The 22906-nt window shown below is 33.1% G+C and overlaps 1 protein-coding gene and 1 long non-coding RNA gene across 4 annotated transcripts in view; one reads left to right on the top strand and one right to left on the bottom strand.

Moving 5' to 3' along the window:
* Positions 1–22906, bottom strand: part of LOC129005779 (MLX-interacting protein) — a 139623-nt gene that overhangs the window by 17268 nt on the left and 99449 nt on the right. The window contains exons 6-8 of the mRNA XM_054434791.1: positions 15274–15369; positions 14419–14858; positions 9158–9311 (exon numbers count right to left, since the gene is read on the bottom strand). Coding sequence (XP_054290766.1) covers positions 9158–9311; positions 14419–14858; positions 15274–15369 — 690 coding nt within the window. The remainder of the gene's footprint in view (positions 1–9157; positions 9312–14418; positions 14859–15273; positions 15370–22906) is intronic.
* Positions 1620–6635, top strand: LOC129005788 (uncharacterized). 3 transcript variants are annotated; one of them, XR_008491864.1, is made up of 4 exons: positions 1620–2142; positions 2992–3157; positions 4079–4189; positions 6563–6635. It is a non-coding gene; the product is annotated as an uncharacterized LOC129005788 (long non-coding RNA). The 3 variants fall into 3 exon arrangements; XR_008491865.1 differs by having other exon boundaries at positions 1620–2133; XR_008491866.1 differs by lacking the exon at positions 2992–3157 and having other exon boundaries at positions 1625–2142.

Raw genomic sequence — 22906 nt, forward strand, 5'->3', positions numbered from 1 at the left:
ATCCCCTATGTTTTTTGTAATTAGGCTGGTTGTTTGCCAGATTTCAATGGTAAGATTTTTAAACTTGACAAGCATCTGATCTAGTGTTAACAATCAATAGCGGTTAAATGGTGAAGCCGATCTTAATGAATTGGAAAACATTCTACGCAGACGTTTATGCTCTTCAAACTAACTACAGGAACATGTTTTCTATAGCATGTGTTAGAAGATGTAAGCCAAAAACTGAAAGATGAATACAGGGATAGATCGTATATAATGGGTGGTTGGGATGAATCCTAGTATTTTCGAAACCTCAGACAACAATATTAGACTTAAAATTACATAAGGGGTCTTACTCTCATCACACCTTATTAGATAAACCTCTAGATGACCATCATGGAATAAACCACTAACTAATAATTCATAATCCATTTAAGGACAGGATCTATGTTGTTACCAATTTTATTAAAATTTCCCAACTTTAACTTTAATACTTTTTTTCAATGAAATGGCGTCCATACAAAGTAGGTAACAATCAGTTGCCGTTATTGATTAATAAAAAAAAAACATTATACGCAGAATTTTGTGTTTTCCAAACTAACTACAGGTGCATTTTTGTATAGCATGCGTCGTTTAGGAGTTTTAAGCCGAAAACTGGTCAAATAATCAACCTTTTGGCCATGTTGATGAAAATATCCCAACTTTGAAAAGCTACAGCGGCTTAACGGCTCGGCCGATTTTGACGTATTTAACATAAATCGACGCGGAATTTAATGCACTAAAAGACACCTTTGAACAACATTTTCCTTAGGATTCGTTATTTAGGAGTTATAAGCGAAAAACTGTAAAAAGTGCAAAATTTTCATAGTTTTTCGACTCCCAAAACTTAAGCAGACGTCAGAATCCGACGCAAACTCACAGGAGTCTTATTTGGGACCCTCAAAAGGTATTAAAACACTTTCCAGCTTTAGACGATTTTTTGGGGAGCACACCCTATATTTGATCTAATTTGCCTGGACTAATATAACCCACATAGCACAGAATATTTATTTGATATCAAATAAACGTTCAATATATCAAACTATGTCAAATCAAAAATTTGATATTTATTTGATATTCATTTAATGTTCAAAATGTCAAAGTCAAACAATGTCAAACTTTGAATATTTATTGTATCTTCAAAATATCAAAGTCAAATAACATCAAATTTAGAATATTATCTAAACATTCTTAATGTTAAAAATTTGATTTTCTCTTTGAAAATTTCCAAATATACTAGTTTAAAAAATTTTTAGATTTAACTTTTTAAATTTTTTAGAGTAAAGAATTAGTCCCCAGCCTGTTTGTAACATGGAGGTCGGAGGTCAATTATCTCAAAATAATTAATAATAGGAAGGAACACTGAACACTGTAATTTTTAATTAATTGATGATGGATTTTGACTTTTCGCGGGGGGGGGGGAGTTGTTGGAACAACTGATATTTTTCTGAATCTAGGCTTACTACACATTTCAAGAAGAGTGAATAGGAAACACAGCTTTTTTAAAAGTTTTGTTTATTAATAAAAAAGTCAAACTCTTAACGATTGGCCTTATCATTTTATTTTTACAAGTAAATTAAACCAAACGTAAATTTAAATTTTTTTAAGTGTAATATAACTCTAAAAATATGTTAAGTATCTAGTTTGAGCTTGACTTGGCCCATTCGTATGAAAGGAAGAGAGGAAGACTGAAGACAAAACAAAACACCAACTTAATTCTAACCTAACTCAGCAAACAAAACAAAACATTACAATACAAAACAAATTACAAAATCCGTCGCGCGACCAGTGGTGGCCAGTTTACTCACGGTGTGGATTTATTTATTTATTAACCAACAAATTGCCCATTTTGAGGGAAAGTACACGATTTATGTAAAATGTACCTATGACAACTAACTTGTTGAGTAGGCTACACAAAAAGAGTAGTGAAAATAAACTATGGAAGCAACAAGAGTACCATCAAGATTCAAGAACAAGACATAACCTCAAATCAGTTAACTTAAGTGTGCTGATATTTTGTTTAGTGTGTGTCACTGTTAGTTTAGAGTTGTTATTTTTGTGACTGGGTATTGGCATAACCTACACCGAACATCTTTTCACGTTTTGATCCTTGGAGTAGGCTATGTAAGTATAAGTCACTATACCTAGTAACATAGACATATTTTAGGCCTTGGCCTTACCTAGACCTAAGTTAAGCTACTGTACAAATTAAATTGGCCAACTTATCATTCCTAATGCCTTAACTTAAGTATAAATCTGAAACCTCAAAATAGGCAATCTGTTTTAGAGGAAGTATTTTTCTGCATACTAATTAGGCCTAGGCGTAAGCTACTAAGTTAGGCGGCTTGCTTAGTTCTTACTGAACCAGTAGTTTATTTAGCTTCAAAGGGCAACTTCCGGATGAAAATAGTGTTCAATATATAGGCTAGTAAGTAGGACTAACTTACTGGTTTACAAGGCAAATGGAATACCATACTGTGTTGTAATACCTTGTTAGGCTAATTTTGAAATATTACTAAGTTATGTGGGTTATATTTTACGTCAGTCACTAACTTAAGTTTATGTAGGCCTAAATTCACCATCAAGAATAAGTTAACTTAATTTAGGCTAGCCTAGGCCTAACATATTCTACCTCAACCAGGTTACAATTTACCGGTATTATAAAAGAAATAGCCTAGCCTATTTGAAATCCATTTTCCTTTTAAACTGAATTGGGGTACACTTCCGTATCTGTTGTCAAAAACAACTGAATGAACATAGGCTATAACGATCGATATTTTCATTCGGTTGTTTTTGACAACAGATACGAAAGTCTACCCCTGTATTGTCCTTAGTCTTTTGTATTTTAGTTATTGTCTGCTTCCTTTACCAACCAATGATTAGGCCTAACTAATCTTGATACATATTTAGGCCAGAGAAAGGTACCGGTATGCATGAATTTAACTAAAAGTAGTTTTCTCTCCATTGTTTCAGTTGATAACTCTGCAGCTTTGGTGGAAGTTATTATTTGGTAGCAGTGAATAATTTGCCTACGGTACCAATTCTCCCGAGTGACAAAGTGGCTGTCTAGCAGCCTGTAGGCTGGGAAGGAGGAATAAATTTTTCTTTTGCAATCTGCATCTGAAGCCAGCTATCTTGCGTAAGTTTTTTTTTATTTACAATCAGACATTAATTATAGGTAGACATACATATATTTCAATTAGGTTTTCTCAAAGTTAAAATAAGTTAAAATAAAGTTTCAATCTTAGGTGTTTTTATTTCAATTTTTCTGTTTGATTCGCCATGACTGTGTATGTCTTTTTTGCCATAACGGGTACAGTTCCGCAGAGAACCTGCGATATATTATCGGATGAATAACATTATATATCAATAATTATCCGATTCAATACATCGTTCCCTATGTTTTTTCACTATGTAAACATCAAATTGAGTTATGATTTGCAGATTTGGTGAATTGGTTTTGCAATATTAATATCAAATCAGATATATATACCGTCCGATAATATATCGCAGGTTCTCTTAGGAACTGTAGATAAGTTAGGCTCTACCACCAAAACACAACCTAATTCATGATAGGTACCTATTGGGTAATAACGTAGCCTAAGGTTCATCACACAGTTAAGAGAGTTTCTCTTTTTTGTGACCCACTTATATAGGAAGTCTTTGATTTACACTATATAAATATTCCGGCAGTGCTAACTTGTGTAAAAGAAAACTGTATTAGTTGAATTTTTTTAAACGCACACATAGGCCTATACACACACCAAACTACATCCGACCGTTGCACTCATTTCAGTCAGTGCTCACCCCAATATTTGTCCGTTCAAGTGACTGAGGATTACTTTTACCACTACCTAGGTCAAAATTTTCAATTTTAGATTTTCAATTTTTAGATTTAGCTTTAACAAGGCTAATCAAAAGAAGCAAATGCCATCAAAATATAAAATAGATTTCACTAACAATTTAATATGTGTACCTAGTTGTAGGCTATCCTGGGTGTTGATCAGGAAAATTAAAATATATACAAATTCTAGTGCTAATACTAATCTCTTTTATACAGAGGCAGAACCGGTATGCAAGAACACTAGGATCGTGGTGTAATGGAAATATATGTTGTTGCTACTATAATCAAGAATTGGCTTCGCCCAGCAAAGTTTAGGATTGATGCAAGGTAAATTTATTGTGTTATTTATAATTTAGATTAAAGAAAAGATTGCTTATCTAATTACCTAATATAGAACTTAAATTTTATTATAATTAACAGATTAGGCCGACATCTAACTACTGTGATGTTTTCTTTTCAAATTGTGAATTTTCAGTGACAGGCTATGCAAATGAGCAAAACTTAATCTGCGGTTTTATCCATCTCTTTTTTCTTTATTGTCAAGAACTCAATGCCTTATCGACAAAGTTAATTATAAAGTACAGGTATAGTAAAAAAATAGGTCTTAAAAATGCCTAACGAAGGGGTCTCCAACCTATAGCCTGTGGGCTACATCCGGCCCTCGTGCAGTTTTATTCCAGCCAGCAGAAAGCCAGCATACGTTTTTGAAAATTATTATTTTTTATAGCAAACACCAATTATATTCTCCCACGATTGCGTAAACACGTGTGGTCAGGTGGTCTCAGCTATATCGTGATCATCTCCCGTGATCTCGCCAAGACTCACGAGCATATTACCATACTGCAGTCTCGACGGTGCCGTGATTGTCTTTTGCAATCCCAGCAACACCCTTCATTGTTGACCGTGATTTCCTTGAGGTGTAAAAAGAGAACTTTGTCAATGAATGCAGGCTCAGCCATGGGATATTTATTTACCTCGCGGCTCATACCATAATTAAGACCAATTAACTGTCTCTTCCCCATTCAACAAAATTTGTGTACAATACCCTGTCTCCAAGTTGGCAGGTTAACGTATTTAAATAGGAACATAGTAAATGTCTCTCACTTGCTAATTTTTTCTCAATAGGCCTAGGGGAATAGTAGTAGTAGTCAAGTAGCGGCAGATTAATTTAAATATATATATTTTTAATTGATCCTAATTGGCAGAACTACAAATTGAAATCTTAAACTAGCTGACATTTTAAGTGTCAAATTTTATAGCCTATTCTTACTAAAATATCATTGAACTTTTTGTCAAAGATTTAGCTTAGAATGTGATTACTTCTTAATTGCACATCTTTCTCAGCACATCTTAATTGCCTGTGGGCTACATCCGGCCCTCGTGCAGTTTTATTCCAGCCAGCAGAAAGCCAGCATACGTTTTTGAAAATTATTATTTTTTATAGCAAACACCAATTATATTCTCCCACGATTGCGTAAACACGTGTGGTCAGGTGGTCTCAGCTATATCGTGATCATCTCCCGTGATCTCGCCAAGACTCACGAGCATATTACCATACTGCAGTCTCGACGGTGCCGTGATTGTCTTTTGCAATCCCAGCAACACCCTTCATTGTTGACCGTGATTTCCTTGAGGTGTAAAAAGAGAACTTTGTCAATGAATGCAGGCTCAGCCATGGGATATTTATTTACCTCGCGGCTCATACCATAATTAAGACCAATTAACTGTCTCTTCCCCATTCAACAAAATTTGTGTACAATACCCTGTCTCCAAGTTGGCAGGTTAACGTATTTAAATAGGAACATAGTAAATGTCTCTCACTTGCTAATTTTTTCTCAATAGGCCTAGGGGAATAGTAGTAGTAGTCAAGTAGCGGCAGATTAATTTAAATATATATATTTTTAATTGATCCTAATTGGCAGAACTACAAATTGAAATCTTAAACTAGCTGACATTTTAAGTGTCAAATTTTATAGCCTATTCTTACTAAAATATCATTGAACTTTTTGTCAAAGATTTAGCTTAGAATGTGATTACTTCTTAATTGCACATCTTTCGTTAGAATTAGAGGCATTTATAATTTTATTTTATGAACAGAACTATATTTTAGATTATTAAAAAAGGAAACTATGTAGTTTATTTGTTTATGGATAGATTTTGATAAAATTTGGCAAACTTATTTACTTTATCCTATACTATTGACGTATGCTCAAAAAAACTTTTTACAGTACCTTCTCCATGGCTGCAAACCTAACCTTGTTAAATCTAATCTTCATTCAATTTTTATCTTGTATATTTTTTTATATTATCAGCAAGTTAGGTTAGCTTATGACAGTTTAATTTTATAATAGAATGCTCTCATTTTGTCCGTAGTAAACCTTAATTCAATTTTTTCACAATCAGCAAGTTTGGTCAATTTGGTTAGGTTACGACATTTTAATTTTATAATAGAATGCTCTCATTTCGTCCGTATCACAAAAAGCCTTTACCTTGTGACAAACGACAACTACAATCGCATCGATAGTAGATGATGTTGTGATTCGATAGAGTAGCGAACAATTAACGTTAGTCGCTAAATCGGTGGCGTTTTTAGACAAAAAAGTGCTCACCGAGGAAAAAGGGTTGGAGACCCCTTGTCTAACATATTATATTTTATCTATAGCTGTCTTAGAAAATAACTCTGTTGAACCTCTTTTACAGGAACAATAGAAAACTCAAGAAGGCCATTTGGGAGATGAAGAAGACCAGAATTATTTTTTTTGTAAATTGTACATATATTTTTTATATTTGTGTTTAAATAATTTTTAATTAAACTTATTTTATCATACAAACAAACTTTTTTCTTTAAAATGTTTTCCTTGAATGCAATTTTGTTTTAAACAAATATGTTTTGTGATACTTATGTTAATGTTTTGTCAAATAAGAAATAAATATATATATTTACATTTTTGGGTCACCCAAGAACTTTAACAAACTACCTATAACTTCAGAATAATAAGTCAAATCAAGGTAAGAACAGTAAAGAAGTCTGAACTGATATTATTTTAATCGCCATGAAATTTGAAATGTGAAAAAAATGCAACCTAATTCTTCTAAACATATTTTACCAATAAATGTATGAGACATTTATTTGATATTCAATTTATTATTTATTTAATGTCAAATTAAGTGAGGTTGAACCTAAATTGACCATTTATTTGATATCAAATGAATGTTCGCGAATATTAATTTAATATTCGAATGTCAAAAATGTTATATCAATATTTATCACCATCATATTTAAAATGTGAATGTAAATTCAATCATATTCTCTTTATTATATTTTACCAATAAATTTATGAATGTCAAATTTGATATTTATTTTATATTCAATTTGAATATATATTTGATGTAAAATTGAGTGACGTTTGAACCTAAATTGAACGTTTATTTGATATCAAACGAATGTTCGTGAATATCAATTTGATATTCAAATGTCAAAAATTTGATAGCTATTTGATATCAAATAAATATTCGGTGCTATGTGGGAACATATGAAAATTATGACATGGGCTTCTGCAACAACATCATGTCTTGCTGGGTGACAAGTAATTCTTCTTGTGATGAAGTGAATGGTGTAATTGAGCTATATAATTTGTTGCTATATAATTTTGCCAAATGTTAAGCAGTCCACAGATTTTTAAATCTTTTAGTAATATTAAGCAGTGTAAAGATGTAGGCCTAATGAGTAAATAATACCCCCGCCGCAGCAAACCTGCAGACTAAGCGAATTTCCATTAGCCTGATTGGATTTACACTAAATTCCTCCTTAAAAATATCACCTCACATTTATAATGTGAATTTCACATGTGGGTGGAATTTCACATTTATTCCCTATTTAAATTGAATTAGTTTAACGAGTACTTAGATTTGCTGCAACAGGGAGGGACTCATTTGCTATTGAAAGTTTTAGTGTCAATATTAGACCAAACATAAGTGAAGGAATTAGTGTTTATGTATTCAACGATCGAGTTGTTACGGTCAAGTTTATTTTTATGATTTAGGAGAGGCAAATAATATACGCTGTTAAAAAGAGAATAAGAAAATTGCTATCCATCCAACCTATTTCGACAAATGAATCAAAACTTTGGGACAGGTATTTAGAGAAACTTCACTAATCAACGCGAGACTGACAGACAACACGTTAAAATATGTTAACCAACTTTCAATGGTGTTGCTGCTTTAGCCTATTCAAAGCAGATTATGGCAGTCCAGCTGGCAACCCACAGTTTGTGGGTAAAAAATGGAGCACATGAAATGGTTGATATCACCTCACTATTCAGGGTTCTCCACGGAGAAAATTTGTTTGATTAGGGGGATGTCTCAAATCAAAGAAATAAAATGACCCAACTTAAATAATTAAACACAGGTTAGCAGTAAGGCAACAGTTTTCGTCAATTCTCAAAGCTAGAAAAACTTTGTTGCAACATGTTAACTCAATTTGAAGCATATCATTTAACATTCTTTAGACACTATCAATTAAAACTGAGAGCAGAAATAATGCTGGTGAACCTTGATGATGCAAACAGAGATATTTAAAATTAGTTTCCAACAAGTGTTTAAACAACTCTAGGATGTAGCTACAATTACTCGAATTTAAGCATAAAGTTTTTCTCGGCGTTATGTTTCATACTATGCGGCTCATTGAGCCGCAAGGGTTCTCTAGTTATTTTTGAATACAGTTTGTCTTATTATTAATTTTGTAGAATACAATTAATAAATATTGGAGGTAATTTAGTTACAATTCACATTTAAATACATTCATGTTTTATCTCAGAATAACATGGGAATTCTAAATTTATAATTTTTTTTAATTTTCTTCACCACCATTAGAAGCACAATAACGCTTCAATATACTAAATTATTTGTTTTTTTTTTTAGTTTTACAAACTGGTTTGGAAAGAAATTGTGAATTTTGTGTTTTAAGGGTCAAAAATAGGGAAAACCTATTCCTAGTTGTTTTCAAGTTCGTGAGTCTTATGTTACATTCTGCTGTGCATGTGAATTCACATAAAATATAATAACTATTCCATACTTAGGGCTTAATACTACTTGTAAAGGAATTAGTTTGTCTCTATTTCTTCTACTAAAGTTGTACTTTCTTTTTTCTCTTTTATTCACTGTTGGCTATCAGAGATTGACTTGTTTAGGAATGATTCTACTCGATATTGTCTAGGAAAAAACATGTCAAACAGACAGATTACATTTTGTAGTCACCAATGAACTTGTTCTCACTCACTGTTGAAAGGTACTTACTGGTGGTGAGCAGATGAGCTAGCAAGGCACTGGTGGAGGGGGGTGGAGGCGGCAAGGCCAGTTGAGGCTCACTGACGGCTGACACAAGAGGAGGTGGTTGCTTGACACTTCCCGCCAGACACGACCCACTGCGCGACCGGTTGAACATCTTCAACTGCACAAAACAACAACAGTAGACGATCGCTGTATGCTCCTACGTCACACAGCAGCTAAAGCCATTGCGGATTGATGTGATTTGAATGTGGGACCTCGGACTGTTGCAGCAGGGACTGAAGTCCCGTGCTTATCTCTACACTATCTTGCTTGAATCATGGAAGATATTTGACTGTTAAAAACTACAATTACAGTAGAGTCCTGCAAACTCGGCTATCGATAACCCGGCAGTCTGGATAACTCAGCCATCACCTGGCTCAGAAAATTTGTGATTTTTTTATTCCCAGTTAAACACTAGACTCAAGCTAGCTTATGTCAAATCATTCACAACTCGTACCAAGGATTTGTTGTACTATATCTGACACTTAATACTGACTTGTAATCTTACTAATATTATAAATCTGAAAGTTTGTGTGTTGCTCAATCACGCATAAACTACTGGACGGATTGGGCTGAAATTTGGCATGATGATAGCTCACATTCCCTATTAACATTTAGGCATATTCTTATCTCAAAAATCCTTTCGGGCTCCGCCCCAGTGGGTCTGTAGTTCCCCATTTTAACCTTATGAGTATTCATATTTAAAGGGAATTAAAGAATTTAGTCAGCTGTTTCAACTTTACAAGTTGGTTCTATAATATGCAATAGCATTAAAAAGTAATAAGGTTTCCCAACAGGGTGCAGCACTATTATTATTTTGTTTGTGGATATATGACAACAGCTAATTTGAACTAAGCAGCAACAAAAAGCTGTGATACACAATGAGAACTGTCAAAGTAGGATTGTTTACAGTTAGGTTTGAGTTTTTAATTTATTGAATAATTTGTGATATTGTGCGAATGATTGATAATTATTTTTTTCTATTGTTTAGGTGCAATGGTAGAACATTAAGGCAATGGTAGATGTGTTATACTATATCATACCGTAAATTTATGAACCAAATTTTATCAAACTGTGTCCTCCCCCCATTGCAAACGCAAAGCTTGAGTATAACTGCAATAAGCATTTTATACTTATATGCCAAACCCGTACGAAGGACGGGTTCTCTGCTAGTATAAATATAAATTTAATAAAAAGGCGGTTAAAAAGCTTTAAAATAGAATTGTTCTTATTTTCAACCCTAGTTCCCGATAACCCGGCATTTCACAAACTCTGCACCCTTCCAGTGCACAGTACGCCGAGTTTGCGGGACTCTACTGTAGTTTAATACCAGCTGTTATTGACATTCCTCAAGTCTTCTCAGCACGTTCAATAACTAAGCTCTTTAGTTGCCATTTTCAGTAAAATTTGTTGTCTTGAGTTCACATAGTTTGGTCAATTGAGCTTGTCAGTTAGACTTATCCACATTGTTATGTTTAGCCCCTCAGCTGTGATGTTTTACCTTAATACACATTTGTTTCGCTTTTTAGTTGTTCACATTGAATTGACAAGCCAAATTGATTACGTGTGCAGCCGACTTAAGAGACAATGCTAAGGTAATATACTAACTCTAGATCAAGAGAACAACAACTCAAACTAAAAAGTTATTCAATTTTGATAAATTAGTTTGAGTATTAGTAATGTTTGACTGCTAGTCATTATATTATTTTGTTTGAATGGTAACCTTACCATAAAAATCTTAATTGCAATATTCCTTCGTCATTTCATAAATCATTTATACAGTATTTAATCCCAAAAATCATCAGAGTCGTAGTCCTAAATTTAAAAAAATAAGAATTGTTAGGGAAATGATAGTCTTAATTTTAATGTTATAACAATTAGAACTATTATTCATTCATCATATTATTTGCTTGGATTCATTTAAACTGTCGGTAAAAAACTCAACTGGTTAAAATCTAAACGTTTGTGTAAAAAAATCAAGTTTTATTTTACAAGAAGTTATTTTTTTAAGTAGCCTACAATTAAGAAAAAAAATAACTAGAACACTTGCAGACTATCTTATCAATAAATGTACTCAATCAAAAGCTATGTTCACTTGAACTTTGCTTGGCAGAACTGTATTAAAGTAGGAATCTTGTTTTATGGCAAGGATTACATAAATTGATAACATGTCAGATATGTAAAAGCTTCTGCAAACAAAAGAAAAATGATTACTAAGACATTGATGGTCAATGCCCTGAGTTGCTTGATGGAAAGAGTAAATAAGTATTGAAAGGTGTAACCCTATAATCTTTTGTAACTGACTTTGATTTTTGGTCCAAACCCATCCATTAATTTAAAATTGAAATTAATTTCTAATTTATACATTATTTTACACATATGGCGGTTTGTATAATTTTCACCTTTCACGTTATATATAAACACCCATAGTAAGGTTTTTAAAACTTTATCTACCCTTTTGATCTTTAAAATAGTAATTTTAAAAAGTAGTCTTAATGATTAAGTAAAATTAGTCCTAATTTGTTTAGCTAAATTAGTATAATTTTAAAACTAAATTAGTCACGGTTTTAAGCCAAATAAGTCATAATTTTTTGCTAAAATAGTCTCAATTTTTAAGATTCTTCATCATCCTCTTATAAAGGGCGAAACATGTCTTTTTATTTAGCTGTTTCCAATACCATTTGTCAAAACTGAATTTGAAAAAAAAAAACATTTTCTTGTAGTCAAAGCATGTTAAAAACTTAAAGGGGCCTCAAATATTTTTTATATCCTAAGTATTGTTTTGTTATTATGGCAAAAATTAATATAATTATGGATCCATAGAAACAACTTGAAAGTATCTTTACACATTTAAAGGTAACTAATAGATTGGTGCAGTATCACTTTTATTAAATTGTAAAAAAATAATCAAAAGGATTCAGTCAATAACCTTGGCCAAAACAGCTAAATCACAAACTATATTTCGGCTTAGAAGTGCGCGGCTGTTGTGCACCACTAGCAAAATGTCCGGCCGTTATTTACTACCTGTCATTGACCTTGACACACTCCAGCAACTTCTTTCTAAAGGTAGTCAAGTTTGATTGGCTTGTGTGTATGGGATTTTTGATTTTTCTGAATTGAATTATCTGTAATGTAATTTGTCATCAATGTTAAAAAAATAAACCACTTGGAAGATGGATGACTGTAGACACAGTAAGAAAACATATTTTTTTCAAATATGTTAAGTATTCTTGCTCTACAGTGAATTTCTGCGAGTTTTACTCCACAATTATAAAAACAATGAGTAGAAAATTACTTTTTTAACTTATAAAAAAAATAACTACGTAATTAATTTCAGACTAATGGAACATATAATTATAAAATGGGATTGCTTAAGGAGGATATAATGTGAAAACTAAGCTGAAAAAATAAATTGTAATTATTAAAAAAAAAAAAAAAAATTAAAAATTAAGGCTTATGTTGATTTAAAAACAATTTTTTTACTAGCCTATTTGTCAAGTTTTAGTCGTAAAAAAGCTATACTACAAACAATTAAATAATAATTATTTTTTATAATCAAAATATTAACCCTCCGAGTGTCATGCGTCGCTGCAGCGACTCACGAACACTGTTTACGGCGAAGGCTCTATGACTGACAAAATCGGATTGAACTGGATCGAGTTAGGTATCGTTCTTTTCGTTAGATTCTAAGCTTTCTCCAGAGGTCTGTCTCTAAGCGCTTTATGTTCTCCGAGCCGATCGTAATTGTAGCAGACAGCTGACGTGCGTATTTGTAAACAGGTTAGTTAACCTTGAGCTATGACTGATGTGTTTTATTATGTTTATCATTGTTTTAGTGTTAAAAATCAAAAGTAGTGATATACGTGGTTTATTATAAGAAGATTTAAGTGATTTTGAAGGGCTGGTTGATGATCCTGAAGAAGTAGGTAGTGATATTGATGTAAATTATCAGCCAGATTCCTAGCTATGGTTAGGCTATGCATTCTTAGCTAAACGCTATGTACTGAAATCTGTTTTTTGCCCATAACTTATTTATTTGCAAATCTACTTCCTTATATTATTATATATTTGTAATCCTCATAAAATTTAGAACAAAGTGGCTATTTTCAAATATTTATAGGCCTATAATTTATACAATTTCATTGAGCGCAAACTTATTTTTTTTTTCAATTTTTCCAAAATAATTTTTATTTTTACCTAAAAAAATTTTTTTGAAACAAATATTCCTTAGGTTTTATGTATGATATTGAAGCCCATGATTTTTCAAACAAAATGGTATATAGAACAGTAGAATTAACATTGTTTTAAGCTTTTCAGATCCGTTTTAATAAAACCTTGCAAATGCGCCAAAAATAGGCGGACATAAAGGCCTAAACTATGGACACTCGGAGGGTTAAAGCAATTCAAACATGTAACAACATAACGGTAATAATCTATACATAAAGCTAATAAGGATCTGAACTTTTGAGAAAACCGTAAGCCTCACACCTATCAACCGCATACCAAATGAAAGGTTATATGTTAAACTTCTCTAAAAATATTAAATCTTCCCATGGCGTAGCCTGGGTAATACAACTAGTATAGCCTAAATAAAGGCAACAGATATTATAAACACGCTTAGCCATGATTGTTTTATGGCACTGAATCGCTCTGGTTGACTTTCAGAGACAAGAAACAATATAAATAATTATTAACTAATGGGAAGAGCAGTGATGCAAGTGATATACATTAGTGATATATACCAAGGAAAAATGTGGTTCGGATTCCACTATAAACTGTAGGTCCCTTAGTTGCCATTAACTGTATGGGCTATTAATTAATAAAGGAATGTCGGCCTTAGTCATTAACAAGACTACAAGATCGCGCCACTCATCTCTATTCATACATGGCTTAAAATACCTACTACGTATGGTCACCATTTCATTGAACAGTATCTAACAGTAAGATATAAGTTCGATATGAGTGGCTTGTTGTCCAAATGTAGAGATAGAGAAGTTTGCCACTGCACGTGCGTAGGTGCAGAGTCGTGTCTTTAGTAGTCTATTTTTTACAATGTTTTCAGAATGGCGCACATAATGACCCCACGCTACCCGCCCGCCCACCCAACCTTCCCCCCATGGCCATACCTTCAAAATGCAACCACCCCACGGGTGAAGAAGAATCTTAAAGCCAAATTATTTACCAAATAATTTAGTCCTACTGTTAATAGTATGACACAACCAACACACCTTTGGAACAGCGAACAACTCCTCATCTCGACGAGTAGGCAGAGATCCCGCCATGGGGAGACTATTGGATCTGATGGGAACACGGGGGTAGTTGGGAGGCATAAACTCTGAGGGTTGAGAGGTGTGAGGAGGGGAGGGAGAAGTCCTCTGTGGGGGTGGGGGAGACAGCTGCTGGTATTGTTGCATGCTGTATATGGTCCCATGGTAGGAGGGAGGTCTCTGCTTGGGTGAGGGTGGAGGTTGTGACTGCTGGGGAGGGTATTGGTAGTACGGAGCACTAGTAGTGGGTGAGGGAGGAGAGGGAGCTTGGTAGCTAGACATGTCTGGTGTCTTGGTAGTAGCTGATGATGCTTGGTAGTCCAGTGAGCGGTAAAGGTTGTCTGTAGACACTGATGTATGACTCTCCTCAGGCACAGGCGGTAACTTTGAGTAGAACAGCTCTGAAATTAATTACAACTGAAGACTCGGCAGTTATAATAGTACAGCAAGATCTTGCAAACATCCTGGTGACTAGAACTGTTGAATTTTGAATACTGAAGTTGACATCACATCTGTATAAATTAGGTATTGACAGTTTTTAAAATAAAAACAGAAGATAGTTGAACAAGTCTGTCACAGATTGTGCTAGTGTATGAAATTCTGGCTTTAAAACTGATCTAGAAATAATTTTTGAAGCAGAACTTAGTTATACTGGAAGAATAAGAGTGTTTCTTGGTGTCTTGATAAACTTTACCTATTTTAGGATAGGATAAAAAAATATATACCTATGAAAAACCTCTCAACAAATTTGATGGCATAATAAAACTCTCAACTCTTTAAAATAAAACAGTAAACATTTTATAATAAGGAAATTACCTTGAAGTGGTTCAAAAGTGTCCATGAAATCGTCTAGATTCGGCTGAAGCTGAACCAAGCTTGGCTGTATGAAATCTGCCAAGCTCGCTCCCCGAGCTACAGTAACAAACATAATGTTGTTCTAAGTCATCTCATTAAAAACTTCACAGAATAAAAATAAAATAATGTTAATGTGTGGAATGGTAGGCCTATTATTAAATAGTAAACACAGCTATATAAATTATTGTAGATGATCATCTCATTACCCACTTAACAGGACCAATCAACCAAATCTGACAGTCTGACCACAGCTGGCGAAAGCTGCTAAGGCAGCTGAAAGGATTTTTTTTTTTTGATTTCTCTACATACAACTAAAGTTAATCACTTTAGTTGTATGTAGAGAAATCATCTACTTTCATCATACTGTCCAGAAAGCTACTGAAATTAGTTCCCTAAATCGTCCCCAATTCATCTTTTCGAGTAACTTCAAATAGGGAACAGAAAAAACATTGGTAAATTTGTTGGTTCGCTAACCTAAAAATTTTATCAGTGCATTATGAAAACTCTGATAAATCACACAAAATCAAGTTATTTCCACAGTAAGATGAAAGTAGTTGTTCATCACACGGAGAGAAAGTGTTTTTTTCTTTTTTTTACCTAATTGTATTTCCAAGCTTGGTTGCGCCCCGCTTGTAAAACACGATTGCGTACCAAAAAGAGCCACTTTTGCTCCTAGTGGTCAAAACTACTATTTTTACTATTTTGTTTCAAACAAAACGGTCCAATTTTTGTAACAAAAAAAAAAAATTTAATGGCAGTACAATCTGTTGTTTGAAATATTCAGTGAAATAATAAAATCATTTTTTTTATCTGGCATGTTTTTGAACACTCATAAATAGCTGTTTGAGAAGAAAATACTACAAACGTCAACAATAATTGTAAAATACTTTCCTAGAAATTATGGATTTTTCTTGGTAATTTTTCATAGCAAAGAGCTATTCCAAAACTGGCTCAAAGCCACTTCCCTTTTCCACAGCCTACAATACATACTATGAAGTACTGTTAAGCAATTAAATGGTAAACACAGGGAATCAAAACACAAATGCTGTAAATTAAACAGTATTTACCAAAGTATATTTTTTTTCAGTGCACCAAAAGGCCAACAAACCTTAAACTCAATTAATAACAGTAATGTATCACAAACTTTGGACAGGTTCCGGGCTTAATTACTTGACATTAGTGAGAATTTAGCGTACTTGAATGTTTTAAGCCAGAGTAGAAATAACAGGGGAAATTCAGTACTATACATCATGAAACATATTTCAGATTTTCAGTCTCATTACTACACATTTGTTTGTTTCCACAAAAAATAATATCTTTTTAAGGTTAAGTTAGGCAAGAGAGTACTTAAAAGTCTTGTTATATATACTGCAAGATTAACAATATTTCTAGATGAAACATATCAGAAAGATAACAGCTTGTCAAGTATATTGGCTTCATCTGACTCTGATATTAGTTTTACTCCTCTTGAAAATACAGTTTTAATACAATATCAATCTTCCCTTTCAATACGTTGTCTATAAAATTGTCTGAATAATCTTATTAAATACCGCATAGTAAAAATATTTTAAACACTGACACTTCTGAATTTTTAGTTAGAGGGTTCTAGCCGGTCAATTCAAGATGGCGGCTAAACATGCTAATGTTTCTAAACATGCCTCTATGGTACAAGCTCTCAACACTAAAACTTATTTGTTTCCAATGATTGTGTGCTTTTTGTGCTCTTAACGTATCAGAGCTTGCAATGGATGGGAATAAATTAATGTTCAACTTAGGAGCTAAAATAACTTTTGAAAAAGACTATTTTACGGATTTTAAAAAGGATTTTGTAAATACCCTTAGAAACGATTACAAAGTTTTAGTTTATTCAGGGCATAGGTTGGATCTTTGTGAATATTTGAGAGTTTATTTCAACTCGATAAACTCTTTAATAATGCCAAGAGGTTCTTTTTTGTAGGACCATGTTTACCTGGTAACCAGCTGGCGGGTGGAACCCTCTTAACAATGTCACAATGCAAAACAAGTAAGAATTTCTATATGGAGACCCTTAGATTAAAGGGAAGGGGTTTAGAATGTTGAAGCATTTTAAATATGTAACCAGGCAAAATAAAAATTCAAAGATACTAAACAATGGTTTAAAGATTTTTTTACATCGAGTTTATTCACCAACCAAGAAGGTAGGAAGAAGTAAGAACTGTTTCTTTTGGAATATCTATTCACATAAGTAAAACAGAGTGCCAGCCTTACAAAATATGCCGAAAGCAAACGGTCGGTGACTCAGTGTGTCCATAGAAAATGCTGTGACGATACTGCCCGTCGGCGTCTTGGTTCATCCACTGGAAAAAAACACTTAATTTATAATTTGTTCACATTGAGATTATTAAGTCTCTTATGAAAGTTCGTTTAAACTAAATTTTTCAAGCTGCTGGTTCGTTGCCAAAACTGTTTGTAAGGTTGGTGTAATATTTGTTGTGATGAATATTCCTACACAGTGTGAGTTTCAAGAGTTAAAAAAGAGTAGATAGTACATATTGAGTAGTCTAAAGTAGGAATATTCTAGAAAAGAGCTGCTTTTAATATACCCCCATGAATGTGTGATCCTAATCTTGAAATCTACTTTATAGTAAGAATAATTAAATAAGAAAGAATTTCTGTACTTTACTTTAACACAAAAGAACTGTTGAAAACAGGTGAGGTTCATTTGTCCAAGTTATCAATTAATTGTTTGGGTTTGTTAAAAATTTTGAAATATTAGGAGAATCAGTTGTCCGAGGCTTGATATATAACTAATAATATTTAGATAAATCAACTGTGCAAGTTTTCATTTGTCCGAGGTTGGTTTAAATACAGTCAAATCTCTTTAACCTAAACCCGTGTAATACAAAAGTCAACTAATCCGAACGCCTCATTGCTGTACTCTATACACAGTACAGTAGTTTTTTTATCGTATACTGTACTTATTGATATACACACCATAATTGCAATGTACAGCACTGTTTATTCACTATGTTTACTACCGTATTAAATACTGTATTTAACGTTACAAATCATAAAGCATTTTCCTTTTTTTCTGGTAACAATTACGATCCATTTTAGCTATTGTTATATAAAAACAACAATATGATCTGTAATCCGAACTATTACCCCTGGTCACAATTAGTTCGGATTAAAGAGATTCTACTGTAATAATAATATTTGGTTAAATCAACTGTCCGAGCTTTCATTTGTCCGAGGTTTTAAATTATAAAAAGAAATGTTGAAATATCATTTGTCCGACTTTTCAACTATCCGAGACACCGCGTTTACCATCTGCTACCCCAGGTGGCCGGGTAATCGGGCAGAAGATGGAATGTAACCTAACCTAACCTAAGCAAACATAACCTGATAATGAAGGGGGAAAAAGTTGAACTTGAACTTGAAGAAATGTCGCTTTGGCGCAATGACATTGCGTTTTGGGGGGTAGATTTAGCAGTGGCAGCGCTTTGCCGGTGTCTACCTGGCCCTAGTGGCGCAATCCCGTTGGACCGAACCTAACCACATAACCGTCCGTTTGACAGCGAGCGCAGTGTTAGTCTGATTACTTCTTGCAGTGACTGTAATAGCGACTCGGAGGCGGTGTCACTTTTGGCACTGATGATACTCGGACAGTTGAAAACTCGGACAAATGATATTTCAACATTTTAAAAAATAACTTAAAACCTCCGACAAATGAAAGCTCGGACAGTTGATTTAACCAAATAATATTATTATTATTTAAACTAACCTCGGACAAAAGAAAACTCGGACAACTGATATTTTACTAAACTCTGACAAAGGAAAACTCGGACAGTTGATTTATCTAAATATTATTAGTTGTTAATTAAACCTCAGACAAATGAACCTCGAACATATGACTTTCCTAATATTTTGTAATTTTCAGCAAACTCGGACAAATGGCAAATGATATGATCCGTTGAAAACTTTAATTATTAACTTTAATATATACAACTATTATATATATGTATATATATTTTATACCAATTTTTAGATTGCTGCTTTTGTTTGAAATTAATTTTGTTAACTCCGGTGTAAATGCAGAATTAGAATGGCACAACTTGTAGTTTTGTGAGATTAAAAACATTCTATTGGCAATTACAACAAATTTAATTTGGCAACACATTCATTCATCCTAAATTTAGTTTATAAAAAAATACCAAGTTTTAAGGAAACAAAATTAGATTAGATTAGATTGGATTCAATAACTAAACAGTCTCTTGTGGAAAGTTAGAATTTAAAAAAATTAGGAAAATGACTTCCTATATCGCTCGAAAGAAGCTACTTAGACTGATAATAACAAGTTTGGGTGCAAATTGATAAAAGCAATGGAAACTCTGTAGCTGGGGACCAGCTTTATCTCACCAGAGGGGGTCAGCAATATGACCAGTGATAACCCAAAATGTAATGTGTTATCGTTATCAGTAATAAAACCAGTTTCAATACTTGTGTCTTGTTGAAAACACCAAGCTTGACAAAAACCAGCATTTAATCTTACTTATGATAGTAAAAAGTAAAAAGTAATGAGGGAAGTTTTTATAACACGGTTAAAGTAATTTAACTTGGTAAACAATTAATACTTTTTAATTTTGATGTGGCCAACTACCTAATAGTTTTATAAAGAGTTGAATATTAAAAACATAAATTATAACGGTTAAAAATTGCTAATCAATATTTGATAGTTTTTTTTTATTCTATTGCTTTAAAAGATTTTGGTACTTTAGGTAGTGGTAAGTACCAAAACAGTTACCAACAATGAACAATAATCACTCTCTTATTATCGTGGATTTTATCATTTCAAGAAAAACCAAGTTCAGTGGAACCTTGATAACAAGACCCTCGATAACAAGTCACCCTTTTTAACAAGTGTCATTTTCTAAACCCCTTGAATTTTATTTTATCCCTTATCACATGTCGTTGCAAACCTCGATAAGAAGTCAACCTTGGTCTTATTTAATAATCCCCTTGAGAGTCTTGTTATCGAGGTTCTACTGTAGCAGCTTAGCAGTTAGGCCAAATTCTGAGAAAAGACTCATAGTCTATTATTGTAGCTGAGACAGCTGTGTAAGTATCATACTCGTATATCTGAAAACCATACTATTATAACCATAACAATGATCTGATTTTTGTATATTATGTAATTCTCGTGTATATAGAGATTACTAGATCAATGATTACTCATTACTCAGGTCAATAAGTTTTTGTTAGCAGAAGAAGGAAAGCATGATCTTGTGTTGAAATATTTTTCAGTTTAAACTATTTTTATAAAAACTTAGAATGATGATGCTAAGAAGAATATAATAGAATAGAAGAAAATAAATTACATTTTATGCTTTCTATCTTAGTATTTAAATCAAAATACTGAAACACCTTCGTACTAGACCAGGGTAAAGTCCTCAAAGGTGTACATTTTGTTGGGTTTAAATGCAAATGAAACATGTCCAAAACAACAAACAAAATATTTTAGGAAAACAAATCGTGCCATTAGAACACTAATTTAAATGAGTGTATCACAGTTTCGGTATTTTCAAAGTTCAATTGATGGTCACTGTTTGAACGCCAGCCAAACAGACAAAACAGTGAAACATTTACTCCAAGAGTAAATATTTAAAAAGACGAGGCATCGGTAAATAAAGATTAGACAAAAACTTTACAAACTTTGTACTTTTCTTCATAACAATTCAAATGTTAATAGTTGCTATCTAATTCAGAAGGACACAGTATTTTAAATATTGCTCGCTTGAATTTAGCAAACACTTTAGTCAGCCATATGATTTTGAAAACTTGCTTAAACTTGTAGTTTTGACAGCCATTAGGAATAAATGAAGAATAGTCAAATACAGATGATTTAGTGGGGATAGTTATTTGCCATATTAGCCAACATTCCTCTAACAGCACTGACATTTTTGTTAGTTCAAGTACCCAAAGTACTCTTCGATCATTTTCTCATCAAATTTTAACTACACAGGTTGACAATGAAAGGTGAGTTAAGAGGAATAGACAGCAGGAGAGTGAGATAGTGATTTGAGAAGTTGTCCAACAGCAAATGTTAATATTTTTATCTGCATTTGCCTTATTTCATAGATGTTTTGCAGGGATAAAAAACGCAGTAAAACTACTTCCCAATCCATATTAAAGTTACAGTACATGTGACAAACAAATAAATCAAACAAATAAATTAGCAGGACTTGAAAGCATACTTGCCTTGGTCGGATTAACGTTTTAAAAACACTTTTGTTCTACCAAGCAAAATAAAAGATAATGGTTATTAGGTCTAGATACCAATACTTATTGTTGTAAGGAAATGATGGGGATGCTTTGAAAGACATTCAGAATTCACAAGCAAAACGTGGTTTTGGCAATGAAAATAGGTCTAATAATATTTATATATTATACTGTTTAATATTTTTATATTAAACAAAAAAAAAAAAAAGACGAAAACCTACACGTTACTGGTTAATAGTTCCTTATACACAAATCTTAGGCGGTTTGTGGCTTGATGTAGTAAACCAAACTAGGAAGACAAGCAGAAAACCAAATATTTTGTTGTCATCTGCAGTAGTGTTTTTTACCTGTTCAAGATCTTCTAATGTACTTTTCATCACTCCGTAACGAAAGTAACTATTTTCCAGTGTTGGGAAGTAGCGCGCTACAAGTAGCGACGCTACAGTAGCGCGCTACTTTTTTTGTAGCGTTAGCTGTAGCTACGCTACTTTTAAGATTTTGTAGCTTTAGCTGTAGCTAGCTACATTTTTAAAGTAGTTGTAGCGGAATTTTAGCTACTTTTTTCGCTACATTAACATTTGTTTGAGATAGTGATTTTTATCATAACCTCAACCTTACGTGAAACAACTTCTTTCAAACTGAGATTTTCAAAAAAATTAGGCCTACTTTCTTGGCTTCAAACAGCTGGTTGCAGCCGTTTCATTCCCTATTACAACGTTGTGTGGACATAGAGGCCATTAAATGAGTGTTATCCACATTTTTGGCTCTCATTTCTTTAATTTACTACTCTATGATTACTGTCAGATAAAATAAAATCGCTAGATGCAGACGACGTTTAAACGGTACCGGCTACCGGTGACAAGAGAAGCTATTGAATTGAATGCTTGCAAGTGGACAGGACAGGGGTATTAGTAATCAATTTAGTTTCTTTATTATATCGATAATGCTTCAACTTGGGGTTTAATGGAAACCAATACACCTTGAAATAATGAGAAAGCTGGACTATCAACCTTTGCTTCAGCTGTTGATTGTGGTTCATCATCACAAGCCCTTCCTTGGTTAGATTACGAAGATTTTTTAAAGGTTTACTAAATTAGCAAAGAGGAAATTACGTGATGAGATTTAAGATATGCCTAGACTACATGATAATTGTAATGAAAAAATCTCCATATAACATGAAACTTACATTGAAAAAATAGCATAGTTTGCTCCTGCTAACAGCTCTTGTATAGGACTGAGGCTATGGTTTTAAGATGAATACCAAGTTCAATTATTATGAATATATCTGTTTAGTCCTTGCAAGAACAAGCCTACTTCATAGATACCTGATACTATA

Source organism: Macrosteles quadrilineatus, unplaced genomic scaffold (assembly GCF_028750875.1).
Source record: "Macrosteles quadrilineatus isolate MER2022 unplaced genomic scaffold, UCM_ALF_1.0 Scaffold_1__1_contigs__length_201487025, whole genome shotgun sequence".
NCBI lineage: Eukaryota > Metazoa > Arthropoda > Insecta > Hemiptera > Cicadellidae > Macrosteles > Macrosteles quadrilineatus.